Below are 12,918 nucleotides of genomic sequence, written 5' to 3'. Positions count from 1 at the left end.
TCGAACCCTCCCCTTACCACAATTTTGAGAAACGCCAGCTCCCGGAGATGGGTGGTGCGATTTAAGCGAAATTTTGTGTGATCTCTTATAGTAACCTAAAACCAAAAATTTGGTATCCAAATTTCGGATCGGGTACCTAGGGGGGACGCCCCCTCCCAAAACCTACCAAATATATATATACACCAATCACGACAATATGGGACTCAAATTAAAGGTATTTAGGATAAGAAAACGTATCTGATATCCAATTGTCGGACCAAGTGTTAGGGGGACCACCCCAACCCCGAAAACACCCCTAAATCGAACATATTTACCGACCATGGCAATACGGGACTCAAATGAAAGGTATTTGCAAGTAGAATACAAATCTAATATCCAAATGTGGGCCCAAATTTCGGGGGGGACTTATTTACTGACCACGGGAATATGGGGCTTAAATAAAAAGTATTTGAGTCTAGAATTCGTATCTGATATCCAAATATGGGGGGGGGGGGGGCGCGAAGGCTGATGTTAATCGCCATGGCAAATGTGAGACACACGATGTGTTAATATAAACCTACTGACACATACAACATTCATATTGGTATGGTATGTATATGAGTAAATACAATCAATGATATAATTTTTAAATAATGATGGAAGTCAGGACTATGTTTAAAATATTGGGTTGCCCAAAAAGTAATTGCGGATTTTTCATATAGTCGGCGTTGACAAATTTTTTCACAGATTGTGACTCTGTAATTGCATTCTTTCTTCTGTCAGTTATCAGCTGTTACTTTTAGCTTGATTTAGAAAAAGTGTAAAAAAAGTATATTTGATTAAAGTTCATTCTAAGCTTTATTAAAAATGCATTTACTTTCTTTTAAAAAATCCGCAATTACTTTTTGGGCAACCCAATACAATGGGGCCTTATTTTTTTTTTGTTTTGTTTGTACAAAACATCCTCCAAAGGGGACAAATTTACGACCATAGCAATATGGGGCTCAAATGAAAGGTCTTTGAGAGTAAAGCACGAATCTGATATCAATATTTCGGAAAAGTGTTTACGGCGCCACCCCATCCCCACAACGCCATCCAAATAGGAAGTATTTGCTGACTATTGCAATATGAGGCTCTAATAAGAGGGTTTTTAGAGTAGAACACGAATCCGATATATATTTTCAGGGCCAACTCACTGAGTGGCCGCCCATCCCCCAAAACACCCCCCAAGCAGGTCATGGTTGCCGACTATGAAAATATGGGGCTCAAATTAAAGGTATTTGGCAGTAGACAACGTATCTGATATCAACATTAGGGACCAACTGTCTAGGGGACGTCCCACCACCATAACAAACCCCAAATAGGACGTATTTGCTCACCAAGACAATTTGGATCTTAAAGAGAGTTTTATAGTTTTTAGGGCCAATACCCCAAACCGGCCACATTTGCTGACCTTTGCAATAAGGAGTTTAAATAAGATTAGAAAACGAATTTGATATCCAAGTGGAGACCAATGGCAATATGGGGTTCAAATAAATGATATATAGATATATGAGAATAGAGCACGTTGCTGATATATTTTTCGGGCTTAGTGTTTGGGCGGACCACCCCAATTCCCAAAACACGCCTAAATCGGGCATATTTACCGACCATGTCAATGTGGAGCGTAAATGAAAGGTATTGGGCGGTAGAGCAAGGAATGATACCCACTTTCGGGACCATTTTTCTGGGGGTACCCCTTTCCCAAAATACTTCTCAAACAGCAATTTTTTACCGACCATCGCAATATGGCTCAAATAAAGGTATTTGGAAGTAGAATACTAATTTAATATCCAAATGTAGGACCATGTATTTAGGGCATCACCCCTTTCCCAAAACAGCCCCCAAAGGTTAAAAATTTTTCGACCATGCCAATATGTGACTCAAATGAAAGGTTTTTGAGATTAGAAAACGAATTTGATAACCAATTTTGGGACCATGTGTTTGGGGGACGCCTCATCCTGTAAACTCCCCTCAAAACCAATGGCAATATGGGGTTAAAATAAAGGGTATTTGAGAGAAGAGCACGATGCTGATATTTTTTTCAGGGCTAAGTGTCTAGGGGACCACCTCACCCCCGAAAACATCTCTAAATCGGACATACATATTTACCGATCATGGCAATATGGGTCTCAAATGAAAAGTATTTGGGAGTAGAGCACGAAATGCATACCCACTTTCGGGAGTCCACACTGGAGGTTCACACCACCCCCTAAACCCTCCAACCACCACCCTTGGGGCCTCCCCACTCCCAAAATCCCCATGGGAATATCAGGCTCAAATAATGTCTTTTAAGAGTGGAGTACATCTAGCATCCAAACATTAAATGACCCTAAACCCTTCAAGCGAATTCGTAGACCAATAAAGATAATATAGGATTCAGACAAAAGCATTTATATTGTTATATTAGTCAAGCGAAATACATATACTATTTTTTTAGCATGACATTTTACTAAAATCTCTCTAATTGTCGAAAATAAATTTGCGAAGGATAGTTTTGTTCCATATAAAGTAAAAGAAGGCGAAGCGGAGCGGGCCCTGTCCAGCTAGCTTTCTATAAAAATAAATAATAATAAATTCGACAAAAATTTTTATGAAAAGAAGAAGTTAAAAGAATATGATAAAATTTTAACATAATTATCTAAAAAAAAAAATTTTGACCATTTTCCTACTAAATCAAATTTTAATTTTTTTTCTAAATATTTCATTTCGCATTCAAAAAAAAAAAGAAAAATATTAATATTTGTTATACCATCCACCATAGAATGAGGGTATACTAATTTCGTCATTCTGTTTGTAACACCTCGAAATATGCGTCTAAGACCCCATAAAGTATATATATTCTTGATCGTCGTGACATTTTAAGTGGAACTAGTCATGTCCGTCCGTCTGTCTGTCGAAAGCACGCTAACTTTTGAAGGAGTAAAGCTAGCCGCTTGAAATTTTGCACAAATACTTCTTATTAGTGTAGGTCGGTTGGGATTGTAAATGGGCCAAATCGGTCCATGTTTTGATATAGCTGCCATATAAACCGATCTTGGGTCTTGACTTCTTGAGCCTCTAGAGGGCGCAATTCTCGTCCGCTTTGACTGAAATTTTGCACATAGTGTTTTGATATCACTTCCAACATCTTTGCTAAGTATGTTTCAAATCGGTCCATAATCTGATATAGCTGCCATATAAACCGATCCTGGGTCTTGACTTCTTTAGCTATTAGAAGGCGCAATTCTAATCCTATTTGGCTGTAATTTTGCGCGTGGTGTTTTGGTATCACTTCCAACATTTGTGCGAAGTATGGTCCAAATCGGTCCATAAACTGGTATAGGTGCCATATAAACCGATCTTGGATCTTGACTTCTTGAGCCGCTGGAGGGTGCAGTTCTCACCCGAATTGGCTAAAATTTTGCATGAGATTGGCTAATGTTTTGATATGACTTCCAAAAACTGTGACGAGTATGGGGCAAATCGGTACATAACCTGCCATATAAACCGATCTGGAATCTTGTTTATTTTCTTGAGCCTCTAGAGAGAACAATTATAATCCGATTAGGCTGATATTTTATACAACGGCTTCTCCCATGTCCTTCAACATACGTGTGCAATATGATCTGAATCGATCTATAGCTCGTTACAGCTCCCATATAAACCGATCTCCCGATTTTGCTTATTGAGCCGCGAATCAGACTATGACTTGATATAGCTCCTCCTCCTCCTTTCTTATTCATTATTCTTTGTTTGCCTAAAAAGAGATACTGCACAAAGAATTCGACAGATGCGAACCATGGTGGAGGGTATATAAGATTCGGCCCGGCCGAACTTAGCACGCTCTTACTTGTTATACCTACCACCGAAGGATGGAGGTATATTCATTTTGTCATTCCATTTGCAACACATCGAAATATCCATTTCCGACCCTATAAAGTATATATATTCTTGATCAGCGTAAAAATCTAAGACGATCTAGATATGCCCGTTCGTCTGTCCGTCTGTCTGTTGAAATGACGCTACAGTCTTTAAAAAAAAGAGATATTGAGCTGAAACTTAGCACAGATTCTGTTTTTGTCCATAAGCAGGATAAGTTCGAAGATGGGCTATATCGGACTATATCTTGACATAGCCCCCATATACAATAAACCGATCCGCCGATTTAGGGTCCTAGGCCAATAAAAGCCACATTTATTATCCGATTATGCTGAAATTTGGTACAGTGAGTTGTGTTAGGCCCTTTGACATCCTTTGTTAATTTGGCCCGGATCGGTCCAGATTTGATTATAGCTGCCATATAGACCGATCTTCCGAATTAGGGTCTTAGGCCCATAAAATGAAATTTGAGACAGTGAGTTGTGGTAAGCCCTTCGGTTTATTTTTAGACATAGCTACTAAAAATACCAATATACATAATTGTTCTTGTTCTTATTAGTTTTTGGTCCAAATCGGTACATATTTCGATATAGCTGCAATGGAGCGTAAGGTATGTATTTTTCACCGGATTTTGACGAAAGGTGGTTAACATATATACCCGATGTGGTGGGTATCCAAATGTTCGGCCCGGCCGAACTTAATGCATTTTTATTTGTTTTTTTTGTTAATTTTCGTTGTTCCTATTGACTTTTACAAATTTGCATTTTTAAGCTTATCAAATTAAATCACCACGCTCCTGCGGAAAATAAACGATTTGTATGGCGGCGAATAATGTTTAAAGTGTTAAACTTTTAACAAAAAAAAAAACACATGAAGAGAAATTTAGTGTGCGTGTGTCAGATTACAATAAGGGGGAAAACTGACAATTATTCATTTTAAATCGGATGAAAGTCATCATTAATTTCAGTATTATTTCCATTGAATGTAGTCGTGCTAAGGCTAAGCACCATTATAAATGCTTAATTTTGACCCACTAAGCTGCAAGACAACAATGAGAAAATGTAGCCAAAATACAAAAGAAACATCAAAATATTGCCATTGAATGAAACACAACATGATACGGTTTAACAACAAAAATCCAGCATTACCACCTCTGCTTCGAAAATCGACCATCGAAACTTCTTTGATGTGGAATTATTGTCATAATACTGAATTTTATTTCTTACTTACCTTTCCATTGAACAATGCGGTTAATTCAGGTTTTGTGTTTTTTTATTTTTTTTTTTTTTTGTTAAAGAAAAAAAAACATCATTAATTTGTTACAAATGAAGGTGTTATTTTATGTCAAAGACAATCCCTTTGGAAGATTAAACATTTAAAATAACTTTATCCAGGTGGGTAATGATTAATGCTTCTTTTAATTAAAAAGATGTTTTTTAAAATATATATCAATATTGCATACATTTTATGGATTGCAAATGGGTAGTCAGGAGGAAATTAAGTAATTTTTTAATTAGACTGGTCATAATTTTTTTAATACGCTTTTTTAGTTATCTTATATATAGAAATCAATTTGTGTTTGTTTGTTTGTTTGTGTGTTCCTTATAGACTCAGAGACGGTTAAACCGATTTTCTTGAAATTTTCGCAGATGGTGCATAATGATCCCGTGGTGAAAATAGGGTACTACATTTTTTGATATCTGAAGGGGAGGCGGACCCTCCCCCTTACCCCAATTTTCAGAAACGCCAGATCTCGGAGATGGGTGGTGCGATTTTGTGTGCTCTCATATAGAACCCTAAAAATAAAAATTTAGTATCCAAATTTCAGATCGGGTACCTAGGGGGGGGGCGCCCTACCCCAAAACCTACCAAATATATATATACTCCAATCACGATAATATGGGACTCAGATGAAAGGTATTTGCGAGTAGAATACAAATCTAATATCCTAATATAGGACCACGTTTCTGACCTGAAAAAAACTTCAGACCTGAAAAAAAACTTCCCCCGATTTGTATAAAATTTTCAGCTTATTTTTGTTCCATAGCATGTGAAAAATACAAAAAATACAACATTATTGTAAACTAGCTGAACCGGGCCCGCTCCGCTGCGCCTTCTTTAACTTTCTAATATATTTTATGGGTGGAGACATTTCGCCCTGGATGCGGATATTGAATTCGTGCCATTGTAGCCTATGAAGCTGAACGCGTTCGAATTTTGGCGAGAACATCGGACAGAGCGGAGAAATGTTGGCGACATTTGCGAGGCACAATGCCATGCATGGTCATTTAAAAAATTTTCCCCAAAGAGGTGTTGCTCTGCGGGACGCCGTTCGGACTCGGCTATAAAAAAAGGTCCCTTATCATTGAGTTTAAACTTGAATCGGAAAGCACTTATTGATGTGTGGTAATGTTCTTCCTGGTGGTAATGTTCTTCCTTAGGGTAATGTTCTTCCTTAGGGTAATGTTCTCATTAGGGGAGGGATGGCACCTCAGACATTTCGACTCAAATATGGATATCAAGTTCGTGCTGCACTTCCAGATCCCTTTAATTTGAGCCCCATATTGCCACGGCTGGTAAATATGAACCGTTTGGAAGGTGTTTTGGGGCTGCACTCATTGATATGTGAGAAATTTGCCCCTGTTCCTTAGTGGAATGTTTATGGGCAAAATTTGCATTCTGTCACAACATCTCCAAGACCTGGCAATTTTCAAATTTGGGTTATAAGAACCAAGCACTAAAAATACCATAATTTCCATAAATTAACCACAAGACCGTTCAAAACAATTTGTGAAAAATCGAAAATATTATTTAAAACTGTTTTCGAGTGGTTAACCGTGTATGAAAGTTGCTTCTAGAAATTAAATATTTGCTTTAATGAAACACACATGAAAAATATATCGCCCCGTGACTAGGTTCAATTTTATTTACCATTATTAATCATTATAAATTAATTTGTTCTAATAATTTCGATTTTTAGTTATGACACTAGTGATACCCAACAATCCATAAAATAAAGTCTTGTCTGTTCATAAAAGTGTGCGTGTGTGTGTGTGTTTTGTTTACTTAAACTGGGCAAGGTTTATTATAAATCACTGTCGCTCATTTACAATACGCTTGGTTAGTTCGTTAAACATTCTTTTTATTTACATGACCCTCTCTCGCTCTCAATCTCCTTCTCACCACACATCTAAGATAAGATAAAAACGCCTTAAGATGTGAAATATTGAATTAAATTGTCTGCAAAGGAGGACAGGCTGACAGACAAAGCCAAACATAAAACACAAGCCAATGAAAAAGATCATGCACCGATGATATCGGATTTTGTTTTATTAACAAGAGATTAATTTATTACATGGATTTAATAACGAATGTGCACAGATTGATAAAAAGAAGAATGCTTGAAAAAGTGAGTAATTGGGATTTATCGATTATGCGTTGCTAGTTCGATTAGGAGAAAGCACGATAACTGCCAAACGAGTTGAACATATCTGTGAGAGACTTTGTCACGATTACTTATTAGTGTACGTACAGGTGTAGATCATAGACAGTGCAAAAAAGAGTATTAGACCACCCGCCTACTCTTTTCAAAACACCCTGACGCAACGAATAGAAATAAACGAGAAAATTTGAGTAACAGGATAATTGTGAATGGACAAGAAAGGTGTTGTGAATGAATAAAAAAGATGATTTAGCCACAATTAAACCAATTTTGTATTTTTATACCCTCCACCATAGGTTGGGGGTTATTAATTTCGTCATTCTGTTTGTAACACCTCGAAATATGCGTCCGAGACCCCATAAAGTATATATATATTCTTGATCGTCATGTCATTTTAAGTCGATCTAGCCATGTCCGTCCGTCCATCTGTCTGTCGAAAGCATGCTAACTTTCGAAGGAGTAAGGCTAGCCACTTGAAATTTTGCACGAATACTTTTTATTAGTGTAGGTCGGTTGGGACTGTAAATGGGCCAAATCGGTCCATGTTTTGATATAACTGCCATATAAACCGATCTTGGGTCTTGACTTCTTGAACCTCTAGAGGGTGCAATTTTTATCCGATTTGACTGAAATTTTGCACGTAGAGTTGGTATCACTTCCAATAACTGCGCTAAGTATGGTTCAAATCGGTCCATGTTTTGATATAGCTGCCATATAATCCGATCTTGGGTCTTGACTTCTTGAGCCTGTAGAGGGCGCAATTCGATTTGACTGAAATTTTGTACAACGTCTTCTCTCATGGCTTTTAATATACGTGTCTAATATAGTCTAAATCAATCAATAGCTTGATACAGCTCCCATATAAACCTATCTCCCGTTTTTGCTTCTTGAGCTCCTACAAGGCGTAATTCTTATCCGAATGAACTGAAATATTACACAATGACTTCTACAATGTTCAGCATTCATTTATGGTCCGAATCGGACTATAACTTGAAATAGCTCCAATAGCATAACAGTTCTTATTCAAAATTCTTTGTTTGCCTAAAAAGAGATACCGCTCATAGAACTCGTCAAATGCGATTCATGGTGGAGGGTATATAAGATTCGGCCCGGCCGAACATATATTTATAAAACATGTTTACCATTCCATCATTTTTCCAATGGAAATTGTATTGTCTCATTATACGAAATGCACCCTAAATTATCAAAACAATGTTGCATCCGTGCATCGAGGTCATATTTTTGGAAACGCAAAAGATAATATGCTACCAAAAATTAAAAATAAAAACAAAAACAAGTTAGAAAAGATAAGAATAGGCTTCATTTACAACTCATAAGTGATTACCTAATAAATTTTATTTAAATCGTTTCGCTGGAAATCAGTAGAGGGGTTTGCAGTATTAGAAATTTCAAAGAAAATGTAGACAAAGTTGTTGTGATAGTATTTTGGGTGTTCATCCTTAACTTATTTGCTAGGTTCTGCTAAGAGAACTCGAAAAGAGAAACTCACATAGCCCAGTGGGAATTGGGGAGTCTATACCGGAACGTAGGCGAGTCAAAGGTACTCTCTTTTTCCGGGGGAGTTTAACTTCTTCTGATGCTATGGGTGGCGGTTGGTCTCGAAGAACAGCATTTCCTCGTGAATGGTGTTTTGCACCGCCTAAAACTGTGCTTGAGGTTCTCTTTTGTAGCGCTTAAACTCTCGCTCTAGATCTTGAATATCCAAGATGACGTCTCTGGTAGCTGGTTGCGCCTACCTACGAGATGATGATTTGTCATGGTTGCGAAAAAAGCGCAGTACATACTGCTTAGACTACATACAATTGTATCTTTGGACAAAAAGATGGTCCTCATGAGAACTGCGCATACGGCTTGTCGCTGTTCTGACAGGTTTGGACATTATTCCATTGCGTATCGGTCAGCTGGGGAGTCTACAGTGACGCTGCACAGTTCAATACTGACCGGCCAGTCGTTTTATATATGAATTCAACAAGTTTTCGTTGTCAGCAACCCGACAAGTGTACTGGGCGCCCCGGTAGCCAAGTTGGTAGCCTGCTTGGATTACCAGTGCACCAGTGGGCGACCCCGTGGGTTCGATTCCCGTCGCCCACGCCCTAACTGCGTCGACCAGAAATGCTTCGTGTTAACCAAGTTAAATGACGGCAGTCCTCTGGCCTTCACTGCCTAATCGTCTTCCCCTTCATTCCTCCTTACTCAATTATGGCCCAGCACCCAAATGATGCGAATTGTACCATTCTCAGAGAAGGCGCTAATCTCCTTTTTACATTTCAAGACTGTTCGTGACGTTACTGTCCTGGTTGTGATTGGCTTTAAGGCCATTTCACTGTTCGTAAAGATGTTAATACATACACCACCTCACGCATTCCGTGATCTCCGGATCTCCGCCTGCAGGACCGTATTATTGTCAGACCCCCAGGTCCACTCTGTCCTCTAGTTTGTTTGTTGTTGTTTCATCCAGACTGTGCCGCTGGTATATTGGTTTAGTTGTTGATCAAAATTGTTACGCCATTGACTCTCACATTCAACTTCCGAGGTACCTACGCTGTCTATGTAGTGAACTATATGGCGGAAGGTTTGATGACGAATATCTTCGGTGTTTAACCTATCGCAGGTTTCTTTAACTCGGGGACCCAAAGCCATGATCATACAATCGTCCGTATACGATCTCGATGTCATCCTCAGAGTCCGAATAGAGGATAGGTAGAGGTGAAACAGTGCCGGAGTTATCACAATGCCTTGGGGACTCCCTAATTCACACTTCGGGGTAGGGATCCCAAGTTGGGACGAAATGTCGACTTTAATCAAAATAACAAAAGTCGATTTTACGACTTTTCGTCTTAGTTTCCCAAAAAGTCGCTTTGCGACTTTTTTAAAAAAGATGACGTTTCAACTTTTTGTCAAAAATTTGCAAAATTTTCTTAGTAGGATACTTCTATTTCCTTCAAGTTTTCGTAAACGTTTGTTATCACGGGATAACTATGAGCATTATACAGGCCGGAACTTTGAGCTCCAATCTATGTGGTGTTATTTGTTATTACGAGAAGCTTAGCTGGGGCGCGTCCACAGGTTGCGGATAGTGGAATACTCCATATACGGAGTAGCCGCAACTGCAATCACGGACAATCAGCGGTATCCAGTGGAGAGTCTCAGTGAGAGGACGAATGGCACCGGCTCTTGCTTAAATACTGGGTGCCTATGATGCTCTAACTTTCGAAGTAGTAAAGCTAGGCGCTTGAAAGTTTGCACAAATACTTTTTATTAGTGTAGGTCGGTTGGGATTGTAAATGGGCCAAATCGGTTCATGTTTTGATATAGCTGCCATATAAACCGATCTTGGGTCTTGACTTCTTGAGCCCCTAAAGGGCGCAATTCTCGTCCGATTTGACTAAAATTTTGCACGTGGTGCTTTGGTATCACTTCCAACAACTGTGCTTAGTATGGCGCAAATCGGTTCATAACCTGTTATAGCTGCCATATAAACCGGTCTGGGGTCTTGACTTCTTCAGCTTTTAGAGGGCGCAATTCTTATCCGATTTGGCTGAAATTTTGCAAGAGGTGTTTTGTTATGACTTCCAACAACTGTGCTTAGTATGGCGCAAATCGGTACATAACCTTGTATAGCTGTCACATAAACCGGTCTGGGGGCTTGACTTCTTCAGCTTTTAGAGGGCGCAATTCTTATCCGATTTGGCTGAAATTTTGCATGAGGTGTTTTGTTATGATTTCCAACAAATATGATAACTATTGTTGAAGTCGGTTCATAACCTGATATAGCTGCCATATAAACCGGTCTGGGTTCTTGACTTCCTGAGCCTCTAGAGGGCGCAATTCTCTTCCGATTTGGCAGAAATTTTGTATAACGGCGTCTCTCATAACCTTCACGTGTCTAAAATGGTCTGAGTCGATCTATAACTTGATGCAGCTCCCATAAAAACCGATCTCCCGATTTTGCTTCTTGAGCCCCTACAAGGCGCAATTTTTATCCGAATGGACTGAAATATTACACAATGACTTCTACAATGTTCAGCATTCAATTCATTTCTGGTCCAAATTTATAACTTGTTTTATTTTATCCTTTGTTTGTCTTAAAAGAGATATGGGAAAAAGAACTCGACAAATGCAATCTATAGTGGAGGGTATATAAGATTCGGCCCGCCCGAACTTAGCACGCTTTGATTGTTTTTACTAAATTGTAAATTTCAAATGCATCTCAGAAAAATTGGAAACAATTCTTACCTAGAAACTTAGCATCAAAATTAGCAAAGCCAAACTTGTATCTCTGTGTATCTTTCTTGTCGACTTCAAAATCGACTACTAATTTTTTTAATCATTGAAAGTCGACTTCGACTTTTAAACACAAAAAGTCGACTAATCGATTAGTCGAGATTCGACTTTGGGATCCCTTCTACGCGGGTTCGTTTTATTATCCATAAAGTCAAATTATTCGCTATCCACAAAGTGTTAGGAATGGATGGAAAGACTTCATCTATCAATGCAGTTTGTCAAAGTCATGCCCCTCTTAGGAGGGAATGCCATAACCCATGATGCGCATTAATTTCTGCTAGTACAAAGCGATTATTGCTAGGTGACTGATATCAGGCTTAAAACCGGGGACGAACTGCCAAGCGGCGTCCACTGGTTGACACACACCAAGTAAACCCTCAGGTGGGCGTGGACCGGTGCTTTGGGGATGCAAGTGCGTGTCCGATATGCGCTTGCTACCCACTCTGATCTTATCTCTTCACCTTTATATCTCGCCTCCGAGTCTGATTTGGCGGCTTACACTTTTCCTTTATCTTTCACCTACACACACTTTCTCACTGGGTTATAACCAGACTGGTCTCTGAGTGAATTCACTTTTAATCTAACCTTAATCTAAATCTAGACTTTATAACTGAGGATAACAACAAAGCATTGTTTTTTTTGTTTTCTAGGACTCTTCTTCCATGATTGCCTCTGAGGCCAACAGCTACAGTCATCGCGATGAAGATATGATAGCAGATCCCCCCAACACGAATGTCTTCAAAAATCTCAAATATGATGTGGAAATTTTGGAAGCCAACGATGAGACCACCAATAAGGAGGACAGCGAAATTGAGGAACGTTATCGGGGTCCGGCCATTGTAATAAACACCGATGAATTTATAAATGAAAATATCGAAATGAATGAAGATGAAGAGCGTGCCGACAAACAGTCCTTGGCCAATACACATTTAATTCTCAGCATTATCTTGGTGGTGGTGGCCTTGGTATCCATCAGTTTATATGCTGCTTTGGTTATATGGCGCAGTCACATTGAGTAAGTTTTCATACAGAGGGGATGAATGGCAGGGAGGGACGGATGTCGGGCGTTGTGCTCTCGACACTTGGCAAATCCCATATCATGCACACTTGATTTGCTTAGTGATATTAATTAAATTTAATTAACCGCATTTATTCTTATTTTACTTTTCTTACTTTTGCTGTTGTTTTTATTGTTGCAGGCAACGTTATGGCATGCGCGAACTGCTAGTCACCAACGATAATCAAGATTATTGGCCTCAACATATGACAGATAATACCGCTATTCCCTCCTC

At 38.9% G+C, this 12,918-nt stretch overlaps 1 protein-coding gene across 1 annotated transcript in view; it reads left to right on the top strand.

Annotated features, from left to right (window-relative positions):
• The window catches only part of LOC106088273 (uncharacterized), a gene marked incomplete at its 3' end in the record, with an annotated part of 33,729 nt that extends 20,816 nt beyond the window's left edge, over positions 1-12,913 (top strand). The window contains exons 3-4 of the mRNA XM_013253699.2: positions 12,277-12,641; positions 12,826-12,913. Coding sequence (XP_013109153.2) covers positions 12,277-12,641; positions 12,826-12,913 — 453 coding nt within the window. The remainder of the gene's footprint in view (positions 1-12,276; positions 12,642-12,825) is intronic.
• Positions 12,914-12,918: the final 5 nt, after the last annotated feature.

Source organism: Stomoxys calcitrans, chromosome 2, assembly GCF_963082655.1.
Source record: "Stomoxys calcitrans chromosome 2, idStoCalc2.1, whole genome shotgun sequence".
In the NCBI taxonomy this organism is placed as follows: domain Eukaryota; kingdom Metazoa; phylum Arthropoda; class Insecta; order Diptera; family Muscidae; genus Stomoxys; species Stomoxys calcitrans.
Note: the sequence above shows the minus strand (reverse complement) of the source record. Positions and strands in the feature narration are given on the sequence as shown.